General features: G+C 46.6%; 1 protein-coding gene and 1 long non-coding RNA gene across 3 annotated transcripts; both read left to right on the plus strand.

Annotated features, from left to right (window-relative positions):
* The first annotated feature begins 39 nt into the window (after positions 1-39).
* PRDM13 (PR/SET domain 13) lies at positions 40-7,767 on the plus strand. The gene is made up of 4 exons (XM_086875206.1): positions 40-180; positions 1,855-1,986; positions 2,085-2,205; positions 6,302-7,767. Exons 1-4 carry the CDS (start codon positions 40-42, stop codon positions 7,765-7,767), a joined length of 1,860 nt encoding a protein of 619 aa, XP_086731332.1.
* Positions 7,768-10,886: 3,119 nt separating this feature from the next.
* LOC147654747 (uncharacterized) lies at positions 10,887-14,847 on the plus strand. 2 transcript variants are annotated; one of them, XR_015283055.1, is made up of 2 exons: positions 10,887-11,102; positions 12,619-14,847. It is a non-coding gene; the product is annotated as an uncharacterized LOC147654747 (long non-coding RNA). The 2 variants fall into 2 exon arrangements; XR_015283056.1 differs by having other exon boundaries at positions 10,887-11,079.
* The last annotated feature ends 11,416 nt before the right edge of the window (positions 14,848-26,263 follow it).

Consider the following 26,263-nt stretch of genomic DNA (forward strand, 5'->3'; position numbering starts at 1 on the left):
GTAGTTGGGGTTCCCGAGCGCTCCCACCCAGCGGCAGCGATGCAAACCAGCAGGGCTCCGGCCATCAGCGTCAGCGCGGAGAGCTGCATCCCGGCTGGGCTCCGCCTGGGTCCTGTGCCGGGCGCCTTCAAACTGGGCAAGTACCTGTCAGACCGCAAGGAGCCAGGACCCAAAAAAAAGGTATTTTCCTACGGTCTCTCCTGCACCGCTGGATCTTGATTATTCGTTGGCTCCGGGAGAAGAGGCTGCTCTTCCCCCGTCTCTCTTCGATCCTCCCTTCTTAGAGCGAGCCAGGAAAGCAAAGGGAAACATTTCCAGAACGTCTTGAGATGTCTCCCCGTGGTTTTGCCAGGAAAGCCTGCCCGCCCGTGCTCTCTCTCCCTCCTAGCCAGCGCCGGGGCCCCCAGCCCGGCCGGCCTCCGGGGCGAGGCCAGAGGGTACGGGGGCTCTCTCGGAGGAGCAGACGCGCCCCCGCCTTGGATATAGACGTGCTGGAAGCGTCGCCTGAGCCCCGTGCCCGGTGTCGGAGGGCCCTGGTCCCGCCACCCAGCCCCCCCCCGGGCCTCCGCTCACTGGGGCATTGCCCCTTTCCCTGGTAGAGCCAGGACGTGCCACGGACGGCTCCTCGCACCTGGAGCCCCGGCGAGGTGCGGGCATGAGGCTCTCACAGCCCCCGGGTTTTGTCCCGAGAAGGAGCAGGGTAGAGGCAGATGCACGGATTTATTTCTGCATTTGGCTCGAGTTCGTGCCCCAAATCCCTATTCCCGGCAGCGAGTCCTTCGGCCTGGGCCTGAAGGGAGTGTGGGGCGGGAGGGCCGGGGCTACCTCGGAGACGGCGTCGGGGTGCGGGTCGCAGGTGTCGGGGCAGCCCAGCGCAGCTCGTCCTTCCCCCAAAGCCTCGGGGGGACCTTCCCCCGGAGCTGCAAACAGCCCGCAAAGCCGGAGCGGGAGGGAGGGATGATGGCCACCCGGCTACCGGCTTCGAGGTCAGTCCGTGTCCTAGCGAAGGATCGAGGAGGAGGAGGAGGAGGTGAAAGGCTTTCGTCCCGTCCATCAGGCTCTTCAGGGGGCTGAGGATGAGACCCCTCCTTTCGCCCCCCGGGCAGCCTCGGCTCACGCGTTCCGCTCTGATTTTTAATGCACTTTAATTGTTTTTAAACGCTCTGCCAGCCCACTCAAATTTATTTCTCATCTGGCTCCCTTGGTTTCTCGCTTTAGACTGCTTTGTTCCGATGACTTTTATTGCACGGTCATTCAGGGAATGGGCACTTCATTTTCTCTTTGTATGGGCAAACAGATTATGAAGTATGGGGCTACAGGGACTTTGTAGCTGAGCAGAATCTTCTCCCCTTTCCCTCTCCCCATCTCCCGACAAGTCCCGCATGTCGCAATGGTTTTGTATGGACTCAAAGTCTGCATAAACTCTTAAAAAAAAAAAATTAAAAAATCGTACCTAGGCATTTAATGTAGCGTTAAACGAAATGTAGCAGCTGCGGCTGGACAGGGCGCGTTTGGATCAATGCGACCCAAGGGAAAAATCCCTTTTCCCCTCGCCGAGCACGAGGTTTTCCATCCTTACCCTGCAGAGCTGCAACCCCCGCCAGGGCAGTCGCATCTCTCCCAAGGCACCTGCGAGCCGGGGAATGTCCTACTCAAAGGTGGACGAGGATGGCAGCGTTAAATGGGTGGCAAAAGGAGATGCTCTCGCCGCTGCTTTCAGCTGCGATGCTCAGCATCCTGTCTAGTGTGGGGAAGCAGCTTGACGGGCCAGGCAGGCAGGGGGACGGGTAAGCTTTTTGCTCTCTTTGTGTTTCGTTTCACGTGAAAATGACAGCAGTGCCGCCTGTTTTCCAGGTGCGGATGGTCAGAGGGGAATTAGTGGATGAAGCCGGGAGCTCAGCTCTGGAGTGGATAGGGTTAATCAGAGCTGCCCGAAACTCCCAAGAGCAGACACTGGAGGCTGTTGCGGATCTGCCAGGAGGACAGGTACCCCACTCGCGGCTCCGGGCTGGCGTGGCACCTCTCTCTGCCACCTGCCTCCCCTCTCAAGCCACCTGAAGAAGTTTCCTTTCTTCCCTCTCCAGATTTTCTACCGGGCGCTGAGAGATGTCCAGCCGGGAGAGGAGCTCACCGTCTGGTACTCCAACCCTCTGGCGCAGTGGTTTGACATCCCCGTCACGGCCACGCCGACGCACGACGAGAAAGGTACAGATGCGGGCGCTCATTTCAGAGCAACCAAATTAAATGAAACAAAACAAGCCCTCTTTAACTGACACCTTTGACGGGAACTCAAACTGCGGTAGGCAAACGTGGGCCCCAGAAAAATAAATGCCAGTACAGCTGCCGTGAATTTAACACACCACCCTTTAAACTAAGACTCCATCTGCTTACATTTAAAGGGTGATCTATTAACTCGGTAGCGTGTGGAAAGGCCCCCGTGCGTCGAGTTGTTCCGTTATCGTCCTGATTTAATGATTCTTTGATAGGCAAATAGGGTTTCTGTGAAACATCGCTATAGCTGGTATGCGAGACAGCAAATTGGTTCAGTAGTTTCTAAAAACATCGGGTTTACCTTCCGTGCTCAGAGTTTCAGAGATTCTTTTCAGGTTCTCTTGAGGGTAGATTCACATAATCAAGCCAAAACTGGGCAGTCCCTGTAAATTAGAATACATTAGGTAAAAGGTTAAGTCGGCGTCAAATCACACTGAAATCAGGACATCCAAAGATGTTGGGAAGGGGAAGACACCCGTCTGGGACGGCTCGTTTCAAAAAAAGGGGAAGGAAAAAAAGGACGAAACACTTCAGCGTTCACTTGTCGGGCTTCCCTGGCTGCGGCCACCCCCTCCCGCCGGTCCTGGGTCCGGACGCTCCCTGGGGCGTCGGTGGCGGCAGCTGCCAGTGGGTACCACCCTGGGGCTGAGCCCGCTCCGCGGGAGATGAGGGAAATGAGGGAACCCCAGACGCTCCTGCTTGGCGCAGAAGATCCTTCAGCTCGGCGGTGTCCCCGGGAAGGGAGCGAGTACACGATCCGGGCAGGGGCTGCCCCCTCCCCCCGTCACCGTCGCTCCACAAGGTGACCAGGGTCCGTCCCGAAGGGATGGCCGCGGGAAAACCACGTATCTCATCGACTCGTGTTATGTGCAAGAGCCCAAATTGAAAACTACACCCGGAAAAAAAACCTCTTGGTCACCTCTCTGTCCCCGCCACGTCGAAGGGCGGTGAGGTCACGGATCTTCCGAGGGTCACCCCCTCGAAAAGCCTGCCGAAATTTCGGTAGCAAGGAGGACACGACGGTGAGCTGTGCCCCATTCCTCTCCAGCAGCCCTTGCTGAGGATGGGTACCAAAGCTACTCGGGGGACAAACGAAAGACAGCTCAGGTCAGCAAGAGGCTCCCAGCGTGCGGCATCCCCCTCGCTCCGTCGAAGCAAGGCTGATTTGCAAAGCGGCCCTACGGATCTGCTGTGTCTTCGGCCCCACAGTTTCCAGTCTGATTAATGCAGACTCAGAAAAAGTGTAACAGCATGCTGAAGTGCTCTTCTTTTAATGATCATATGCTGAAAAAAAAAAGCCGAAAAATCAAACTGAACTCCCAAACCGCCACCGACCGAAAAAAATGACAGCGGAATAATTCGGAAGGTTTTTTTAAAAAAAAAACCACAAAAAGGAAAAACCAAACCAAATCAAAAATTTGGAATTCTTCTGTGTTTGACCCCGTTAATTTTGGTCACCATGGTGAGAAAGGTGGTTTTTGGTGGGAGTGTTTTGAGAGGGTTTTTTTTTTGTTTGTTTGTGGGTTTTTTTGGTTTTTTTTTGGTTTTTTTTCCCCTCGAGCCGTTCTTTTTGAACTGGAGCTGAGGGAGGGAAGCGGCGGGCCGGGCTCGGTGGCAGTCGGGAGCCGGTCCCATCTTTTGCCCAGGATGTCGGGGCCGATTCGCGCCGCTGCAGTGACCTGCACAGGCAAACGAAGAGAGCGGAAGGGGGTCCGTGGCAGTCCGTGGCCATAATCCTTTCCATCCATACCTCTCCTTCACCCGTTTGCCGTCTCACGGCCGTGGGATTGCCACCGCGGCTGCTTCTCCTGTGGCCGATGCCTCTCAGGGGTCCTGGCAGACACAGTTCCGTCTCTCTCCCTCCTCGACGGGGCGAAAACCAGCGTCCAACGCCTTCACAATGCTGCAGATCTCAGGACCGCCTCTCCACGGCTAGCGAGGAAAAGCTGAGCGCGGCAGCGAGGACACAGGCGGGGAGATCCAGCGCGCAATGCTTCCACGCGAGTTTCCCCAGGAGAGCGAAGATTCCGTTTTCCACCCTCAGCGGACATGGAGTGATCCCTGTCAAAAGCCGTCTCCAAAGGCCATCGCATCCACCCCGGCAACCCGCCCTCCCCGGGTGCCTGGCAGACGAGGGGCACGACGCGAGGTCTCACCCCGTGTCATCCCTCACGGGATTCCCCGAAACGTGAGGAGCTGCCCTCAGGCCTGGAGCGGGCTCTCTTTTCCTCCTTTGGTGTTTCGGTGCATTCAACTGCGGGGCGAGGGTCAGCTGAGGACGGTCAGCATGGGCAAAAGCCAAAAGGGAAATTCAGGGGCTTATCAGCGGAGTATGGTGACTGGAAGAAACGAGAGAAAGAAATATGGGTACAAAGAGACAGAAAAAGAGGAGAGGACAGAGTGAGGAGGGTAAGGACAAAGGAAAGGGAAAGGAAAGGTAAAGAAAAGGGGAAAGTGGGGGAAGGAAGGAAGGAAGGAAGGAAGGAAGGAAGGAAGGAAGGAAGGAAGGAAGGAAGGAAGGAAGGAAGGAAGGAAGGAAGGAAGGAAGGAAGGAAGGAAGGAAGGAAGGAAGGAAGGAAGGAAGGAAGGAAGGAAGGAAGGAAGGAAGGAAGGAAGGAAGGAAGGAAGGAAGGAAGGAAGGAAGGAAGGAAGGAAGGAAGGAAGGAAGGAAGGAAGGAAGGAAGGAAGGAAGGAAGGAAGGAAGGAAGGAAGGAAGGAAGGAAGGAAGGAAGGAAGGAAGGAAGGAAGGAAGGAAGGAAGGAAGGAAGGAAGGAAGGAAGGAAGGAAGGAAGGAAGGAAGGAAGGAAGGAAGGAAGGAAGGAAGGAAGGAAGGAAGGAAGGAAGGAAGGAAGGAAGGAAGGAAGGAAGGAAGGAAGGAAGGAAGGAAGGAAGGAAGGAAGGAAGGAAGGGAGGGAGGGAGGGAGGGAGGGAGGGAGGGAGGGAGGGAGGAAGGAAGGAAGGAAGGAAGGAAGGGAGGGAGGGAGGGAGGGAGGGAGGGAGGGAGGGAGGGAGGGAGGGAGGGAGGGAGGGAGGAAGGAAGGAAGGAAGGAAGGAAGGAAGGAAGGAAGGAAGGAAGGAAGGAAGGAAGGAAGGAAGGAAGGAAGGAAGGAAGGAAGGAAGGAAGGAAGGAAGGAAGGAAGGAAGGAAGGAAGGAAGGAAGGAAGGAAGGAAGGAAGGAAGGAAGGAAGGAAGGAAGGAAGGAAGGAAGGAAGGAAGGAAGGAAGGAAGGAAGGAAGGAAGGAAGGAAGGAAGGAAGGAAGGAAGGAAGGAAGGAAGGAAGTGGCGGAAGGAAGGAAGTGGCGGAAGGAAGTGGCGGAAGGAAGTGGCGGAAGGAAGGAAGGAAGGAAGGAAGGAAGGAAGGAAGGAAGGAAGGAAGGAAGGAAGGAAGGAAGGAAGGAAGGAAGGAAGGAAGGAAGGAAGGAAGGAAGGAAGGAAGGAAGGAAGGAAGGAAGGAAAAGATTCCTAGACAGACAGGTGGCCACAGAGGCGGCGTTTCACCGTCTGGGCTGGGGAGATGCTCCTCCTTGGGAGTGCCCTCCTGGCAAGCAAGGCCAGGAGGGGGAAAGTGGAGTCTGAGCCTCAGCGGTGTCGGGCAGCCACCACAGCCGCGGCCACCGAGGTCTGTTCCGCTTGAGAGAAGTCGAAATGGGACGGGGCACAAAGGGCATTGTCCTCTGAAAGGGAACGATTACATATGGCCCATACATATCGGATATTGTCTCGCCGCGTAATGAGGGGCTCACGATCATTAGATTGGCCTTTGTTCGGTGCAGCCGACTCCCTGACATACGCTACCTCCTCTGCAAACGCCAACAGATGGGCCCTCCGACAGACGACTCGCGGCAGCAGCTGCTCCCCCCGGCCCTACGGCGCCCCGCTCGCGGGAGCTCGGCCCGGACCGTGCAGCGCCCGCTCCGCTCCGCGGTCCAGCACGGCGGGGGCGGGACGAGGCGGAGGGAGCGCGGGGATGCGCGGGGAGGCGCGGGGATGCGCGGCAGCCTCTGACGGGTCCCTCCGCTTGCCTCCGCAGGGGAGGAGCGGTACATCTGCTGGTACTGCTGGAGGACCTTCAAGTATCCCAACAGCCTCAAGGCGCACGTCCACTTCCACTGCGCTCTGAGCCACGGCCGGCCCTTCCTCCATCACGACCACGGCCGGCCCGCTGCCACCGCCTTCGGTCTGCCCCCCAAGGAGCTGCCGGCCGCCTCTCTGCGCGGCCACCCCCCTCCCGGCTGCGGCCCTCGGGAGGCCGTCAAGCGGGAGGCCGTCGCCGCCTCTCCGCCCCTCGCCAAGCCGGCGTTGCCCAAACGGGCGGCGGGCAAGGAGGAGCAGGAGCGCGCCCTGGACATGAGCGTGGGGGCCGCCCGCGGGCCGGGGCCGCTGCTGGGGCCGGCTGGCGGCAACGGGCTGGCTCTGTGCCCCGGGGCGCGCTCGGCCTTCCGCCCCGCCGGCTCGCTGCGGGAAGAGGCGCGGGGCGCCGCCGCCCTCGGCTTCTCCAAACTGCTGGGGGGACTGAAGGCGGGACGCGCCGCCGCCGAGGCGCCGCCTAAGTGCGGAGCGCTGCCGGGTGAGGCCGCCCCGCAGGCAGCGGCGGCGGGGCTGGCTTGCGGCGGCGGGCTGCGCGCCTTCCCCCTGCTCTCTCCGCTGGAGGAGGCCTCGGCCTTCCGGCAGGTGGAGCGGGGGCTGCCCGCGGCCGCGCTGCCGCCCGCCCGCTACCCGCCGCTGCCCGGCGGGGCCCTGGAGCGCTTCGCGCTGCCGCCCTTCGAGGGGCTGAAGGCGTACGCGGGCGAGTGCGGGCTGCCGGTGATGCCGCTCACCGTCTACAACGGGGAGCTGCTCTACGGGGCCGCGCCCTACTACCCGCTGAAGCTGCACCTCGGCGGCCTCCTCAAGTACCCTGAGTCGGTGTCGTACTTCGCGGGGCCGGCGGCGGGTCTGCATGCCGCTGAGCTGGGCTCGCTGGCCAGCATCGACCGGGAGATCGCCATGCACACGCAGCAGCTCTCCGAGCTGGCGGCCGAGAAAGGCCGAGGGAGGCTGGAGACGCTGCCGGCGGGGGCGGCCGCTGCGGCCGGAGGGAAACCCAAGACCGGGCACCTGTGCCTGTACTGCGGGAAGCTGTACTCCCGCAAGTACGGGCTGAAGATCCACATGCGGACTCACACCGGCTACAAGCCGCTCAAGTGCAAGGTCTGCCTGCGGCCCTTCGGGGACCCCAGCAATCTCAACAAACACATCCGCCTGCACGCCGAGGGCAACACGCCCTACCGCTGCGAGTATTGCGGCAAGGTGCTGGTGCGACGCCGCGACCTGGAGAGGCACGTCAAATCCCGGCACCCGGGGCAGAGCCTCGGCAAGGCAGCCGAGGACAAGAGTGACTCTGGCTATGCGCAGCCCGAGCAGGAGCAAAAGACTGACAACGAGAGCGACGTGGACGTCTGCTTCACCGACGACCAGAGCGACCCGGAGAGCGGCAGCCGGCACCGCGAGCAGTGATGCGGGAGGCGGCCGGGGAGGGGCGGGGGTGAGGGGAGCGCTGCAGCCCCCCCTCCCCATTGCTCTGGGCTCCCGGGGCGGTCCCACGGGAGGCCGTGTCGCGGAGGAGCGCGGGTTGGCGGGCAGAGCCTCCGGCGGGGCGGGCAGGGGTGCGCGGGCGTCCCCGGGTTCCCTCCACAGCGTCGCCCCCGGCGCTGCAGCTGCGGTGCCGGGACAGGGGTGGAAGGGCAGAACCCTGGCGGGCCCGGGATCTCGCTGGACAGGCACCGCATCCCGATAGACGCCCGCAATTCAGTGGCCATATATTTTTATTGTACCTTCGTGTCGAGAAAATTGTGCCTTTTGGAAACGATGTTTTTTTCTATGCGCTCTCCCATCACTCGTTCCAGTGGTCTGAGCCGTGGGGCTCAGCAGCAGACCCGGGTCTGCAAGCGCCTCTGGCACCTGTACACTTTATATAACACCTCGCTTGTGCTTGCTCGAGTCCTAATAAAGAAATACCAGCAGCTTTTTGGAAAGACAGAAAAGAACAGGCAACAAAAAGCCACTCCTGCAGCACAGAAGAGGTTCGCATAACAGGTGCACCCTTTGATCAAGTTGCAATTATTTATAGCAGATAATATTTGAGTAACAAATGTAAAATAACTATTAAAAAGCATGACTCTAAAAGCACGCACTATATAATTTTAAAGGAAATACACTCTCTGTTTGGTAGAATACAAATGTGGTGTATGTTTGTTTTCTAATGAACGATGTACAGTGGATACAGTATTTTGGTCTTGGTTCCAGTTTGTCATGCGATTTTTTAAAAAAAGAAATAAAGTTACTGACAAACTACTGTTTGTTCGTTGAAGTGCTGTCAGAAGGATCTCGTGGTTCTTCATAACACTTCTGATGATTGGAAGCTCAGACCCATCTGTATGCAGCGTCTTTGGGTCAAGCTCTAAACAATTTGACTCTGAATGTCGCCTGAGCATTTTCCTTCTCTCACCTAAGGGCAAAAATCCCAAATCAAATCCGTTCTCGGTGTCTCGGATTTTTTAAATATTTTTTTTGTTACTTTGTTGTCCACAAGGCGAGGGCAGAGCTGTTAAAAGCTGAACAATATTAGTCTCTTTTTACCTGTTTGCACTCCGTCAAACGTGCCACTTTTGCAAACGCTTCTTTAGAATCGTTGTTACTTTTATTCGAAGGAAGAATCTTCTTATTCTTTGGTATGAAAAACCTGAAACGAGTTCAACTTTAAAAAAAAAAGACTGTCAGAAAATTATCTCTTTCGCCTGGCAGCTCCTCCAACTCACCAGGCAAAAAAGGATGCAACACTGCCGACAGTGACCCGCCAGCTGTGACCCGCCAGCTGTGACCCGCCAGCTGCGCGGGTCTGCCCGCTCAGGTCCAGAGCTTTCCGTGTGCCCCGGGCAGGCAGAGCCAGGGGGGAACCCCGCTTTTTGGCTTAGCATAGCTCACAACTCTGAAACAGACGGTGAATTTCTTTGATTGTTCCATGCACTTAGAAGACTGTGAGTTTTCAGGATCGAGCCCTGTTTCAGTCTGGGGTGTAGGCGATGCAATGTGAAAAAAAAACAAAACCAAATTACTTTCAGTATCTGTGAGAATTTCAGATACAAATATGATCATTCGTTTGCTCACTGAAGGCTATATCGTGCTTGACAGCAATAGGAAACAGGAATTCAAATTTCGATTTTGAATTTCCTTTAAAGCTTTGACACTGCAGAGTTGTTTTTTTTTCTTTTCTTTTTCCCCCCTGATTTGGCCTTGTACACCCACTTACTCGATACATTTTATCGCAAGACGAAAGTTATCTTTCTGACATGAAAATAAATGGAAAACCTTCTCCTGCAAAGAGGGGGATCTTTTTAATCTGTTGGCGAAGTCGAAAATCCTGTTGTCATTTATAGCACCGTCAGCAGGACCTGGAATATTTCCTGCCAGGTCTTTATTTCAATATATTTGTCTGCTGCTTTCCCAAAGGAGGGCACCCACCATGGAGCTGCTGCCGGGGATGGATGCATCATGTGTGCTGTGAGGTCATGGAAAGGATATAATAATTTAACTGTGATACGGGAAATATTTTCATGTCTTTAGAGTTTGCGAGTTTTGATAGAAGTGTTCCATCAAATCGTAATACTTGGGCCACCCTTAACAAAAAAAAAAAAAAAAAAAAAGAAGGAAAAAAAAAAAAGAAAAAGAAAAGGAAAAAAAGTACTCCAGAGGGTCAACTTGTGTGAATTAACGGCCTGTATATATAATAATTAGTCTTAGAGTTAAGGAAATATCCCAAACCCGAGTTAAATGTAACCAACCTCAAATAACCAAAGCCAAGGGGAAAAAAACCAAACAAACAAAGAAAGAAACTGCATATGGGTTGTCGGCTTTTTTTTTTTTTTTTTTTTTTTTTTTTTTTTTTTAATTGCTATGCAGCGGCTAAATCAAAACACAAAGTACAGACGGAGACACGCAGATGAAATTCTGCCACATTCACTTTTAGGACCCCATTCCTCCGAGGTTCCTAGCGGAGGCACAAGGTCCAGCATGGGCTCACGGGCGAGCCCCGGTGACCGGCCCGGGATGCTCCGGTCCCCCGGAGCTCCCGCACCCCGAGCGGCCTCCGACAGCCTCTCCTAAGCAGCGCTGCCTGCTTGGTGTTATTTTTAATCTTCTCCCGTGTTAAGTTTTATTAAATTTTACCACATTTTGGGTTATTTTATTAAATTTTGATTGATTTTATTTTATTGTCCCGGTCAGGCCAGGGATGAGGCGACAGCGTTCTCCCGAAACCTCGGTGATCTGGGCGGTGTCGGAAGCCCGGGATGCAACCGGGGCCAGGGAAAACAGCATTTCAGGCGGGTCAGCAGCCGCAGCCGCGGGTTCCGGGAGCCTCTCGCTCCTCGGGATGGAGCTCTCCGGGCTCCGCGGGCTGAGGGCTCCGGCTCCCGCTGCTCTCCCGCTGCTCGGGGCGCGGGGCGGGCTGAGCGTCCCGGCCGCCGCCCACACCGCTCCCTCCCTCAGCCCCGGCCCGCGCTGCCAGCGCCGGCGCTGATTGGCTGAGCCCCGCGGCGACCCGCGCTCCTATTGGCCGGTCCGCGCGGCGCGGCCCCGCCCCGCGGCGGCTGCGCTGAGGGCGGCGGCGGGAAGGGTGCGGAGTGTCCTGGGGATGTGGGAAGCGGCTCCGTGTGGGCTCTGTGGGGGCTCTGTGGGGGCCCAGCTCCCGGGCTCATTAAGTCATGTGCCGGCCATGGAGGTTCCCGCGTCCTTCGGTTTCCCTGCGGACAAATTTGTGTCTGGAGGGAGGTGAGAAAACTTCAGGTCGTAGGGTAGGTGCGGAGCTGATGGCAGAGCCAGCCTGGGCGCAATACCCGCGGGTTTTTGTGTTCTTAGCGTCTCTAGGTCTACCATTGCTTCTGGCTGGCTACCATTTGAAGCTAGGGAAAAAACAAAAACAAACCCACAGGTTTTGCCTTCTGAATTTGGTAGCTGCAGTAAAGCAGATATGTCCTCTGCATTTTTATAATAAAGAACATAATTAACCATATTTGCAGGACAAAATGTGGAAAGCGTAGGCAGAAAGAATTGTGACGGAAGAAAGACTAACTCCTTTAAAATATTACTCATTGAGATGCTAGTTTAGTCAAGGGCCATACGCATTAAATGACAAGATTTCTGTATTTTATTTTCTGTGAGAGGACTCAGGTTTTTTGAGTCAAGTCGAACAGGGAATGACGGCTGTATTTTGTGAGTGAAGAATAGAATGTTATTTGCTTGTTGGAAGTCAAGAGCCAAGAAGAATAAATAAATTGAGATGGCTTTTGGACATTATCAGAAACTAGTCTAGGCATTTTGCAAACTGGTCTTTTGGTTTCCAAAGATTCACATCCAACCTCAGCTATCCTTGTAAAAGCAATTGATTTCAGTAACATACCATTTTCTAAATTTGGGAAGCAGTTTTGATGATTATTGGCTCCTCCTTTATTACCCTTTCCATAGAATCACTATCAAGAAATCTGGATGCATCTGGCAGGGGGTGCAAAGAATTGCAAAAAAAGTAGGTTGTAAGGATCTTGAAGGTAATTTCAGTTTTCAGCCAGTTTTTCATTTTTTTTTTTTGTGGTTTTGGCACAAAACTCTGTCATATATCTTACTAGTTAATGCTGTAGTTACTGTTGAATCCATTGCCTGAGGATGCACATGGGAGATGAATGGTGCTGTGAATGACCAAGCTGTAGGGCAGGGTCTTACAGACCAGGGGTCTAGATCTTACTCCTCTAAACTTGCTGAATGGGTTTGAATACAGTCCTGAGTTTACAGCTTTAAACAACCCCTAAAATTACCTGATTTTGTAAAGGTGTTGAACACTTGCTTTCCCCAGTGAAGTTAGTGGGACTGATTAAAAATCTGCCAGGCACCTTGACATCTAAGTGGGATAGATATAGTCAGCTGTAATGCAAGTGAGATTAGATTTTGAACTTCTTCATAGTGCAATACTTAGGGAGGGCTTGATCACTTTAAACAAGGAAATGGTTCTATACACTTAGTGGAATATATTTTCAAAGATTTTTGTATTAAACTCATATTTTAAATCCACACACATGCACACACGTGATCTGATCAGAAAGCTCTGCTGTAGGTATGAAAACACATGCGTTCTTCAGGGCCCCTTTCCATGGCTGCAACTCTGGTGTTGCAAAGAAATGACTTAGTGATCCAGAAAAATCTATGAGTTTGTGTGGGTACATTCATGCTGGAAATATTTCCAGGGAAATATTTTAAATATTAAATTAAATAAAATAATAAATATTTTAAAAATGTTTTATTTTATTTTTTTTCCACTAGAAGTTATGTGCTTGGAAGTACATTCTGAAATAGTCAGTGTTTGTAAGCTGTACATGTTTTTTAATATAAAAAAAGAATCCCCACACCTGCATCTGATGAAGTGAGCAGCAAGGCTTGGATTCATATTTCCTGTGTGCCAAGGAGACACGAGGATGGGAGAAAATCTAACTGCCCTTGGCTTCAGGTCAGGGAATGGTGAAGATCAAGGATTCTGTCTGAAAAGAGTAATTCTGCACTTGACTGTGAGCAGTTACTTTCTGAATTTTCACCTGAAGGTAAAGTTCAACATGTCAAGGTCATGTTCAAGCTCACTGAAGTTCATTGGACCATATCAGATAAAATCTACAAGCAACGAAAACGCTTTCAGGTATATTCAAAGTCAATCCAATGAGGAATGATTCCCTTCAGCATATGTTATGCTATAAACTTGTATTTTACAAGAAACAGGAGAAAGTTTCTTAACAACTGAAAAAAGCTGTAGCTGAAGGAACAGATCACTAGAACTGAGGTGTGTATTTATCTGTGTTTAGAGCTTATATTCTGAAATGTTATGGGAAGCTATGAGCAAAGTTCATAGTCTTTTTATGTAGATTTGCATATGAGTGTGTCTTTTTGACGTTTAAATTTTGATTTTTTTAATCTGTTCTGTTTGGAATGTATTATCCTGTTTCAAGGGTAGTGAAAGTCTTGAATTTATTTTTTTAGACATTGTAGACTGCTTGCTTCTAAAGAGAGTGGTTTAGTAGCAGATAGTTTGAAGTCCTGATCTGAAATGGAGTAAGTGTGATTTAAAAAGACAACATCAGTAAAGTGAGGTTCAGAGTGCTAAGGAAAAATTCACCACTGTTCTGCTGTTTGCATCACTTCAATTTCATTGCTGATGGCTAAGCAGTTTCAGTGAGAAAACTTTAGGAAGAATGGGAAGAGGTGAAGTCCTTATACTCATTTATAGTTTTTAAAACTTGCTACTGAGTCAGAGCAGCAGAGGCCTGTATTTTAGTTTTGGAGCATATGACTGACTCTTACAGCATGAACAATTTTTTTTTTCTCTGTTCAGAAAACTGGAGGACTAAAAATATGTTTCGGCTCTGAGTCCTATTTTTCTGTGTATGACTTGTGCTTACCTGTTTTTCAGTAGTCTAAGCTATGAGTAGCTCACCAAAAAAGCAGACAGTGTATTTTTTAGTATACTTGCTAAGTCAAAGAGGCTGAACACTCGGGTTCTCAGAGGTACTCCACTAAAGAGCCTGCTAGCTACAGCACGGGGCTAAAGAGTCCTGTTGGGAATGCACATTTGCAGCTAAGCAACAACTTGGAATTGCATTGGAGTAGCTACACAGCTGATGGTTGGTCTCCAGTTTTTTCTCTCTGTTATTTCTCCAGAGAGCTCCTCCCTCCTTGTAGAAAAAAGCAAAACTGACATTTTTTGATGGAAACAAAGGACTGTAGGGACCTTCAGCCTCTGGTCTGAGATGAGGCAGGATTCTGGTTGTAGCTCACAGCACCCTATGGCCCACAGTGACAGTTGTCTTTGTCAGTGCCCATAAGGAAAACTACTTCAGCTTTGTGCAGGCCAGAATTCACTGCAACAACACACTGAAATTTTATGGTCTATTTTTTTTTCTTTTTCTGTTTATAAAGCAAAAACTTAGTTTAACATCCCTTTATTTTGTGTTGCTGACAGTCAGCTAGCTAAGAATAATACCTTTTGGACAAAGCAGAGGGAGGAAGCAAAACAATTTTTCACTGCTTTAGTCTAAGACATCTAAATTGTAAACAAGTTTGTTCTATTATTTCAGTGGTTCTGTAACATTGTATGCTAATATCAAAAAGGAAGCTTAATTATTGAAAAAGTGAAGGAGAGTTAAGTTCCTGAACTAGTTAATTTTAGTTTCATGTGAGGCAACAAAGTGGCTTAAGCATAATTTCTTGAGTTAGCCTGTATAAGTTTTAGAATATGCCTCTATGCTTTGCCATGATCTTCCAAAACGTTTAAAAATAGAGAATCTTAGAATTTCAGAAGGATACATATTTTTTAATAAATAAATAAATGGGAAATAAATGTATAACTTTTTGTTCCTGAATGAAATTTGTTGGGAATTATAGCTCCTGCTTTTGTCATAGCTAATGAAAAAAAAAAAACAAAAACCAAACCTGTTGTAAAGGGATATAAAAAACAGTTGAAAAATACAATTAGCAAAATAAAACCATTCACAATGATGCAGACAATTATTTGTCTCAAATATTACATTCAATATTCGTCTTAAATGAGAAGAATTTATATAAAAACCATAATCCTTATCTCTGATTATATGCATCTCTTCCATAAAGGTCTGATTCACTACACTTCAGATAAGACCTTCCTGCTTCTTGCTCTCAGCTTAATGCTTTGTAAATAAAGAAATTTTAATGTGGCACAGAAACTAATAGCAAATGAGAATCCATAGTTAGAAGGATTTCCTCAAATGGTTCTTGTAAAATGCTTGTCATATTTAAAGTCAAGCTGCACATTTATAAAACAAGGAATACATTTCACTGATTAAGATGTATCATGTAAGAAAACAAACAGATCCTTTGCTTTTAAAATGCCTTCTTCCTTTACGCAGCAGATGGTGCTAGATTGTGAATATATGTCAATTTGATTTATTTATAGTCTGAAGAATATACGGTGAAAGACATGGCATGTACAATGTTTGGATAGACTACATAGCAAACTGATCTTTATAAACTCATTTGTTTTGGCACAGTCTTCTGTGGTGTGCATGCTTTTCCTGATGTCTTCTCTGCACCCTTCCAAGACTTTCAGAATTGCTATTATGCTTATGAAAGATGTCAAACCTTACAAGCACATGAATGACAGAATTACACTCAGTTCTAAAAGGTACCTTTCAGCTAAAGAATAGGTAGAGTAGAGATAATAGGAGTTTAAACAAACTTAATTTATCTTTTGTACTAGAGCCTATACTGTCAGCATCATCCCAAAAGTCTGGCAGTTTTCCCAGTCCAGGTCTGTGTGTTAGTGCTCCTGGACTTAATCGTAGCAGGTAAGCTGTGCTACTGAAAAGACAAACATCTACAGAAGGGTGCATGTACAGACCTGCACTTAGTCGGTCCCCCAATAGGTCTTTGGGCTCACCTAGAGTGCCTATCTGCAGCTGGCATCTAAAGCTGCCAGAGGTAAGAGCTGCAGAAGTGTCAGTGCACAACTATCAAAGCACAGAATGCCACATGGCTTCTAATGTTATCCTGCCCTTGTGCTCTCCTGCCCCCATCCAGTGTGAGCCATTGTCAGAGTACAGACAGCTCCAGTCACATCACCTGTACCTCAGCATAACTGGATTTGTTGGCTGGAGCATTACTCAAGGAGCTCGGTGTGTCACTTTTGAGGGATTACAATGGACATTTGGTGTCTAAGTTTTCAGGGCTCTTTGGAAAATTCCAGATGCAACAGTATGCAAAATAGGCTGTTTTGTCCCTTGACAGTGGGAACCTTTGATAGAGTCTGTTAGTTTAGATCTTGACTTCTCCTTTAGGAAGTGATAGATCAAGAAATATGCAAAGTTAGAGCTTAGTTGTCTCATCCAAGACCTTGAGGATGAAAGAGGCAATGTCATTGTAGCCTTTCCAGAGGCTTTTCCTGGACTGGAGAAATACCCTTTTGGGATCCTTCAGGTGCTGATTAGAAGTTCAACAAAGGAAAAAAGCATGCTCAAACACAGAGGAAAACTACTATGTATTCACTAAGACATTCTCAAATGTCACATCAGAAGTCAGGTCCTGAAGTCAGTACATTGGTAAGTATGAAGAATTAATACATTAGTAATATAGAGACTAATGAGTTTCCAAAAGAGTGAGAGAATGTTTAATCCTACCTATCCTTCACTAGAAGTGGTTACTAAAGCAACTGCAGGAAGTTTCATCACTAAACCATAGCTAGTGTCAGTATAACCAGGTGTTGCTGCAATTCCTAATAAGTGAGGCTTCAAACACAATAATGGCATAATTATTTAGTGACTCCACAGATGGGGAAAACAATATGAAAAATAGTCCAGAGTCTTGGATTGCCAGAGTAATTTTCTCAGAAAGACAATTAAAGTGTTACCCAAATTCATCTTATTAAGGCTTTTAAATATTGTTGCCTCAGTTTGAATGTTTATGGAAAAAATCTCCTGTATTAAAGCTTCCCACATAGAGTTCAGATTCTTTGCTTCAAGGTCTTGCACAAATTAGTTCCCATCTGCCTTTTTTCTCCCATCTTCTAGCCCATTTCTCGCCTGCCTTGTCTGGCTCAAACCTACTCCTTTTCCTACTTCTCACCTCTGATTTCTTTTCTGGTAATAATATATCTAAAAAATTTTGCAAGTTGCTTTGTGGGACCACAAACATCTTGTTTTCCCTGTTGAAGAAGATTAAAGTGTAAAAACAAAGAAATCATACAAGAATAACATGTGTGCTCTGTATGAAACTTGCCTGAATATTGAGACTGGATTATATGTAAGTAACAGCTCTACTTGGTAACATAAAAAGTGCTTAACTGTGCAACATACTCATGCTGGACCATATCATATTGTTAATAATGGAAATCACCTTACACCCTGACCAAGTTCTTGTCAGAGGATTGGCCTTTGGAAACAAGGAAGGTGTCACAGAAGCTGACTAAAGGAGAAGAAAAGAAACTTATGAGAAAAATAACCAGTAATGATGTTGAGCTAAAGTTAGTTGGTGCAGATGTTGTTGAAGAGTTATAGCACCATATGATTAGATCCTGGATTCACATGTGAAAGCTTTCTGAAATCTTAAACAGAAATCACTGACAGTTTACTTCAGGCCCCTCTTAGCAGAATTAGTGCTTTTGCACTCTCAACCTGAGTTAGTAGAATTTAACTCAAGCTTTAGCTCTTTAGTAAAAGTTTAAGTTGACCTAGCTATTCAGTGGAGTTAGCTCTTTTGAGGAAATCAAACTGCTTTGTAGTCCTCACTTGAGTTACTGAGTCAAGTCCTGACAGGAAGGATATATAGATTTTGGGTCCTTTGCTTAGCTAATACATAGACTGACTTACCTGAAGTCAAGTTGCACTTTCCCCCCTTCCATCTATTTCTAAACCATTTTTAAGGCCATTTTTTTTTTTTTTTTTTCCATACAAGGTGATATCTTTCTACATTTTTTATTGCAAAACATTCCAGAATGTCCAATGACATCAGTATCACGTATTTTGCTCTGGTCTAGGATAAGATCTTCAGATTTCCTAAACACTGTTTAAACAATCTTAATCTTGTTTCCAAAAAATTGTTATATACCCAGAAGAATTTCATTGCAAACGTGACTGCCATAACAACTTTTTTGTTATAATTCTGGTATTCTCAGATGTCTTCAAAATTAGCCCATTCAGGAAGGTGTCTTAGGATGTGTGCAATAATGGAGCACAATATGCTTGAATAATTAATTTTCAGTTCTGCCCTTCTGCAGCTCCAAGCTTTCTTTGTGCCCATTCTTGCTTGCCCCTGTAAGAGCTAGTCATCCTCCTTTGGGGATTCTTCTAGAGAAAACATTGTAAAGTTCCTAGGAAAAGTTGGAGGAAAATGATTTTTTTCAGGTTTTATTTTGTGTAATGGGGTAGCTTGACTGAGATTGTTTTAACAGCTTTTATTTCCCTGTCTGCCTAGCCAATTAGTCCTTAGGTTTTAACAGCTGAGAAGAAGAGATACGGCTTTTGTGGGATTTGTTTCCTTTGAGACAGATCCCCAGATATTGCTGTATTTCCCTGAGTCTCCTGTCCTCAGCTCAGTGGACTAAGCCCAGCTCTGTAAGTGGCTGACTTCAGGGTGTTTGAAACTGAGAGGCAGATCACCCTCCATGAAATGAATTAGATAATCATGGGGTATTAAGGAGGTATTAACAGGGCCTGCTCTCTGCCCATGATCTCTTTGAGTAAGAATTATGATATCAGACTGCAGTAGAGGTTTCTGGCAAAAATAAAATATGTTGTATGTGTTGACATGTGTCTTGTCCCTGGAATCAGTGCCCTGGGGAAGGACCTTAGCTTCAGGATTCAACCAAACATACACTAATCAGAGAAGGCCCCTGATTCCCCACCAGCCTTGGCCATGTCCCTGGGTAACAGCGAGCACTACTGATGTGGAGCCAGGCTTTCGGGCTTCCTCCAAGGAGAGGGAGCCCAGGCTTAAGGACACATGCTGGAGAGATGACAAATGAACGCTATGAGATGTGACAGTGTGCCTCATCCCTGCAGGAGCCCCCTCTGTTGGGATGAGCCGGTCCTATAGAGCAATCTTCACTGCTCCGTATATCTTTTCAATAATTCAACATGTGGGGAGAGCACCGAAAAGGCTCCACTGATCTGTTAAACCACTGATCTCTCCTGTTTCCAGTGCCCTCTTTCCTAGCCCCTGGTTTATGATAAAAAGTAATCGCATGTTATATAGGCTGTGAAGGATGCACATAGTGCAGCAATGACTACTGAGACCCCAGGAGGAGACTTGCCAAGTGTGCAGTAAGACCTTACAGGACAGGTGAGATGTGTTTGAGACAGTACAGACATGACTGAGAGCCTCCAAAAGTGCTGTGCAGTGTGGATAGAGGCGGATGATGCAGCCATGGAGGCATTTCCACGGACAACTCAAATGGACAACCTCCCAACAATACTGAAGTGATTTTCCTGGTTGCAGAGAGGGGGCAGAGCTTAGTGCCATATGGGCGTGGCTAAGTTGTTGTCCTGTACCGGGCACATCCTCTGTGGGGGGCACGGTTTTGGGAAGAAAAGGTAAGAACTCTGCTGGAAGTGTGTCATTTTTTGCCTCGCTCTCTCCAGTGGGAAAGCTGTCAGCACTGGCCCTGCAAACTCCATCCTTTTCTGCCTCCACTTATTCTCTCCCATTTTTCTCAGACACAGCTACAGGATGTGGTGCTGAAAGGAAAGTATCATCCATGTGGAGCTAAGTTGAGATGGTGAACACCTTTCCACAGGTATAACACCTTCTTTTTCTGTTATTAATATTGGTTATTAATATTGCTGCTGTTACTGTGTGTTTCTTAATTGCCTTTTGCTTTCAGTAAATTGTTACCTCAACCCATAGTCTCTGCTTTTGTCCCTCTCTTACCAGAAGGAGCAAGGGAAGGGAGTGGCTTTCTTGGAGTTTAATTTCTGGTTGGTGTTGAAGCACCGCAGTGACCAACAGGACTTAATATCGGATATATTTTCAGTATGCAACTAAGTGACTAAGTGCTCCATTTCCCAAAACTCTCAAAAATGTTATCTTTTTGAGATTTTATCTTTACCACAGTAAGAAGTGATTTCTTGACTTCTTAATTTATTAACTTCTCAGTTTTACCTGTTTGTGTTCAACTTGACTTAGTCATGTTGACTTTCATCTTTATATCAGATACTTAATTTGCTCACCAGCCACTTGTTTTTGCAATTTATGGACTTCTCAAGGTAATATTTTCTCTGCTTTTGCTTTTCAATTTCCCATGCCATTATTTATAATCCCTTTAAAACTTCTGCTCTGGTTCAACCAGGTTGCAACCTTTAGAAATCTAGATGAGGATCCTCTAAGAGCTACTTTTTCAATTTTGTGTTTCTTATTATAAGTGGATTCTGAGTGAATGTTGCCATAGCCACTATAATACTGCATGTCTGACTCAACAATCTCAGCCTTGTTAAATGAAAACAAGAAATCACCAGTTTGAGACTTATTAGGAAAAAAAAAATCTTGCCTTTTAAAGTTTTTTTTTTTTATGTTCTCATGTTCTTTGAGTTTCTTTAGCACAATCTAATAACTGCTTTATCTCCCCACTGTGCTGTAGGCTATTGAAAGTCTAGCATCTCTGAGCAAATAATTGACAAGTATGGAAAACTCCAACTCTTGCAAACTGCTAAGTCTGCATGGTTTGCCTCTTTCTGCTTGTTTCCTTCTAGATTTACCCTCTGGCTTTCCTCTCAATCTGACCACCAGGAAATGTTCTTTAGCAGTTGGGAAGGAGCTCACAGTATCAGGGGGCTCACCCAGAGCATCTGGCTGGTGAGGCTGTTATGAGGGGCTGCCATCCTTGGTGTAGTGGCTGTTGAGCCAGGGCAAGCCAGGCTGGTGCAGTATCTCAGTGCTGAATGTGGAAACGACCCTCCCAACAGCAGCATTCACTGCCCTCCTCTCTCCTGTCCTCCTTTTTTCCAACAGGAGAAGCAAGCTTGATCCTTCATGGTGGCTCCCTATGTCTCCCATCCCAGCTCCTTTCCACAGCAGGAAGAGCCTAGCCCTGGGTCCTCTTGGTAGGAGCTGTTCAGCTGTTTCTGCCATAACAAAACATGTCATCATTCAAGAGGCTATCCAGTCCAGCATCCTGCACACAACAGAATCAGTGCATGGTCATTCAGGCCAGGGTGCTCGTGGCTTTGGAGATGTGGTACATGCAGTGGAGCTGTGTCTGATCATAGAAGAATGTGAGTATGGCCTGGGCGGGGGACGAAGGGCCAGCTGGAGCTCTGTTACCTTTCAAAGCTAGAAACCAAAGAGACAAAGAAATTTTTGGGCTTAGGTCTCAAGGTGATGTTCACAGGTTGATCTTGCTTTTCAATGGTCAAAACTACTGTCAGTTCTCAGTAATGGCCAGCAGTTTTAACTTCCTTAGGTGTTTTTCTTTGTTTTCTTAAATGCCAATCTATCACAAAGAATAAGAACAGAATTTCTTGCACAGCTGTTTATCTTGAGATCAGCAAGGCATCTTATACCATCTCTTACAACATATTTATTGATGAACTGATGAAGAATGAACTAGATAAATGGAAAACCATTTGAACTGCTGGTCTTGAAAGCAACTTGAAGTCCAGCTGGAGGCCAGTCACTAGGGATATGCCTGAGGAGGCCAATAATGTTCATCAATAACATTTTCATTAAATACCTGAACCACAGAATCACAGAATAAGCTGAATCAGAAGGGACATTCGAGGATCACGGAGTCCAACTCACAACCCTTCATAGAACCATCCCCAAAAGTCACACTATGTGCCTGAGAGCATTGCCCAAACACTTCTTGAACTCTGTCAGGCTGGTGCTAGGACTACTTCCCTGGGGAGCCTGTGCCATTGCCCAAATACCCTCTGGGGAAAGAACCTTTTCCTGATGTCCAACCTAAACCTCCCCTGACAGAGCTTCAGGGCATTTCCTGGGGTCCTTCCACTGGTTACCAGAGAATAGAGGTCAGTGTCTGCCCGTCCTCTTTCTCTCACAAGGAAGTTGCAGACTGCAATGAGGTGTCCTCTCAGGCTCCAGGCTGAACAGACCAAGTGACTTCAGATGGTTGTGAAGATCCTTGGCAGGCTCAAGAAACAATCTGAAAGGAGTCCCATTAAGTTCAAAAAACTTAAATGTCATCTCCTGCCACTGTGAAGGAATGACTTGTGCATCACTACATACTGGAGACAAACTGTCTGGAAAACCAGTTTTACAGGAAATGGCTTGGGGCTCCTGGTAGACAACGGACATGATCCAGTAGTGTGCCCTCACAGTGAAATGGCCAACAGCCTTCTGGGCTGGATCAGGCAGAGCATTAGTAGCATCGAGGTGATCCTTCCTCTTTACTCAGCCTTGGTGAAGGCCCAGTGCAAGAGAGACAGGGGCTTATTGGAATGAGTCCAGTGAAAGATTATGAAGATGATTAAGAAAGTGGAACACATTGCATAGTGAAGGCTAAAAGAGCTGTGGTTATTCAGCCTGAAGAAGAAAAGGCTCAGGAGGATCTGATCAATGCATCCATATGCCTAAGAGGAGTGGCTGGAGAAGGCAAAGCCTGTACAAGAAGAGTCAATGGGCACAAACTGAAACAGGAAATGGAGTGATCAAACAAAGATTCCCTTTGAACACACATCTTAAAGCTGAAGCCTGGCAGTTGTGCTCAAAAGCAAGAATTAGGAATTTTTAATGACCCATCTTAATCCCATTCTTCATATTCAGATACACATTATTTTGTTTATGATTTGCCACCTTTCATGGTTCTTTTTTATTATGACTTTATTATATACAGGCTTCACTTTTCTAAAACTTCTGTCTCTCCCTCTCTCTCAGCTCTACTCACAGGTAAATGTCTTTTGTCAAACTGTAAGTACCAGGTATTGCTTATTCCTGCTAAAGAAGACTGGTAGATATTTCAGTGCAAAAACAGACATGTAAGTAAGGTGTATTTTGTGATCAAACAAAAAAAAAAAAGACATTTATTTGTTAATTAGTGTTGTGTTTGGTGTGAACCCAGTGAAAAGGTCTTACTGAAGAATCTGTGAGGTCTGTGAATACTTTTTCAGGTACTAACGTACTTGTGATATCTAGCAAGTGTATCACAGAATTTGATCAATAAATTGTGATTTTTTTTCTGATTAACACATGTAAATCTGTAAGAGCAACTTCTGTGCCCTACAGCAAATACTGGGGACATAGTCACAGACAAACTTAAATGGCTACTTTGAGTTTTAAAATACAAGATTAAAAACTATTCTAATAAATCACTAAGATGTACACAGTTTTATTCCAAGCTTTTTGATGCCATTACAAATAAGTGACAGTTTCATAGGAAGTATTTAACACTGTGTGTAATCACAAGAGAAAAAGCAAGGTAACAAAATTATGCTAAACCAGGATATTTAACAATTAGCCAGGAAGAAGCCACTTTAGTAATCTGAGTCAGCTAAGGATAGAGACTCTTTGCATCATCAGGGGAGTAAGTTGCAGATTTTCAAGAAGTTGAGTGAATGTGTTAAAAAAAGTTCATTTTCTAGAATAACAAAAGCCTCCCCATCACCTGCATTGTTTTTTAAAAAGTAAAAATGACCTTGTCTTAAAAATTAGGTATCTTGCCCACCCCCTCATCTCAGTACTGATGCCTTTGTTCCTTACCATTAGCTCAGATCTAACCTGTAGCTTCCTGCTGGGAGAGAACCCTCAGAAGGCAGAAACATCTGGTGTGACAGCATGGGCTAGAGAAAGGAGACACAAGTTTGATGGACTGCCTTTGGAACTGGAAAGGGTTTCTGTCTGCTCTCCCACATTTTGAGTTATGTTACTTTTTTTGTTTGGAGCCTTCTGCTGCTATTGTGGCCCAGGGTAGCTCAGGACAGCAGGAATCCCCTGGACATCAGAGCCTCAGGGCTCTTGAGGAGATGTGTGCTGTTTTACATTCTGCCATCACAAAACATCTTGGGGGATTGGATATTTACTTCTGCTTTTCTTGTGCTTTCTGGCTGTTTTTATCCATTTATGGAAGCAGTACCAGTAATGGAAAATAATTTGCCTTAAAATAAATAAATTTCCTGGTGAACTTGGCGATGACACAATGGTATTTATGCACTTGATTCCAGTTCTTCTCCCTTGAAATACAAGTCTTCCTCTCTTCTTTGTTCTCTGTATCACTCCCGTATCACTCTTCTACATTAACAATATTTAGTACTGATTTTCAGCCTCTAAGAGATCTAGAATTGTGCACTGTGGTGAAGCATATAACCTAAGTTTGCTCTCTAAAATCTGTCTAGGCTGTAGTTCATGGAGATTTGTGTATCTCCTAAAATATGTTTATTCTTTATTTTTATACTCTTTCATTGATATGTTGCTACTGTTGCTTATATTCAAACATTTCAGATTGTACACAGGAATGAGAGCTTGACTAAGTGTCATGAATAACACTTATTTCATGAGTAGTGACAGCAGGGATCTGTTCTTGTTCTTTTCAGAATTTTTGTGATCTTTCTATGTCTTATTTTAGGATTGTTGATGGAGGTCAGTAATTCACAGGCATTTTCTGAACAAATGAGAAACTGAGAAAAGTTGAGAGCATGAAATAATGTGTCAGAGATTATAGGAATAATTTATTTCTTCATAGTAGAAAGATAGAAATTAATCCTTTTCAACACTGAAAAAAAGTTCAGTTTGCAGTTTCCATGAAGAGATCTTTTTCCTGCCACTTACTTCATGCTGGACTACCAGTTCTAATAAGGAACTTTCAGTATTCACATCTTTGTGATTCTTTCAGAAACACTAGATCATTTGTTCTTAATAACATTACTGAAAAATACCAGTAATTATATAATGGCTGTAGAAATCACATTTTAAATAAATGAAGAGAGAAATGATTTTTTTTTTATTATAACTCTCCAATTTATATGTAATTACCAGTTATAAAAGAACCTTCCTGGTATGCATAATGACCACCTTTTGTCCTTGCATGAAAAGTCGAGGTGTTTTCATTCAAGGTTTTGTTCTCTTCAGCTTATTCCTGGCTGGTTGGGGAGACAGAGGCAGCTGTTTTTATGACAAGTCACACAGCCCTTCCCCAGACTATTGAAAGTGTTGGTTTGAAAACCAGCTGGGTGTATTCTTAGTCTGTCAAGCCCAGGCCATAGAAACAAGGATCCTGGGCAAGCTAGTTGAAATGTGCCATTGTTAAAAGGGAGCTGTTCTTGATGTTGTTTTTTAATGTTAATAGAAACTAGAAATTACTAATTACCTGTAACTGCTATGATTTAAGAGTAATACAATAGAAAACATGCAGACAACATAAAGCAACACGCGTTGTTTTCCCAGTTACTTTGGGCTCCACTAGAGATTTGATTCTCCGCCATCTTTTGTGTAAGTACATATAAAATTCTACAAGAAAAAGATGCAGGGCTAGTCTTGCTGTATCAGTTGTTATGTATTATCTGTAAGCTGCTGTAGAATTCATAATCAGAATGAAAAATACCTTTGTTTTTTGAACAGAAGGAAAAAGGTTACTGTCTGTGTAACACCACAGCCAGCTTTTTGACAGAAATTTGCCAGATAACTGACAGGGGATGATGATGCTTTTGGCCTTCATCTTATTTGGACTGGAAGGATATTCTTAGAGATGGAAAATGTAGAAAAGAAGTGGGGCCTGTAGATGACATAGTCATGGACTGCATTAAAATTGTAGTCACTGGGACAAAAGGAAAACTCTGGACATAATTCTTGTGGAGGCGTGAGTCTGGTGCTTGACAGCAGCCTGGATACATAATTACAAGATGAAAAAGCCTCAGGTGATTGAACCTGAGTGACAGGTGTGAGAGTTCCTCTGTAGCAGCCTTTGTAGCCTCCAGTAGTTTTATATACTTGACCCACATCATGTGAGAGTGCTCAGAACAGCAGTCTCTTTGTCATCACTTTTGTGATGGCATTTGCAGGTACAGCAAATGATGGGTACGAAAAGGACACCTGCATCTTTTGGCTTGTCATGAATTTAACAGCAACTGAGATGAGTGCCTGCTGAATTTAGTACACTTATTTCTGGAAGAAACTTTGCTACCAATAATGACCTATATTCTCCTTCAAAAAAATAGGGAAATGGCCAGATGTTTTTCCTGCTTCAGTGTCTATCACAGGTTTGAGTCTGTTTTGGCAGAAGTATTCCCAAGAAGATGGACAAGAAGAAAAAAGTATTCTTGCTGCAGTGCTATTTTTTTCAAATTTTAGAAACTCTTGGTTTTAATTTGGAATATGGGTGAGTGAAGAATACTGAAGCTTGACTGTTGTCTTCATGAAAATTTCCCCCAACTTGCATTCTGAAAATTGCTCTTTAAATTACAAAATCTTTGTTTTGTACAGTGTGCTTTTTGAACAGTAAGAAATTTGG

This window comes from Cyanistes caeruleus, chromosome 2 (genome assembly GCF_971803275.1).
Source record: "Cyanistes caeruleus chromosome 2, bCyaCae1.hap1.1, whole genome shotgun sequence".
Lineage (NCBI taxonomy): Eukaryota > Metazoa > Chordata > Aves > Passeriformes > Paridae > Cyanistes > Cyanistes caeruleus.

Coding starts and splice junctions, on each gene's coding strand:
- PRDM13 (XM_086875206.1), top strand. CDS start 40: ATGCAAACCAGCAGGGCTCCGGCCATCAGCGTCAGCGCGGAGAGCTGC. Junction 181..1,854: donor AGCCAGGACCCAAAAAAAAG/GTATTTTCCTAC, acceptor CCTGTTTTCCAG/GTGCGGATGGTCAGAGGGGA. Junction 1,987..2,084: donor CGGATCTGCCAGGAGGACAG/GTACCCCACTCG, acceptor TTCCCTCTCCAG/ATTTTCTACCGGGCGCTGAG.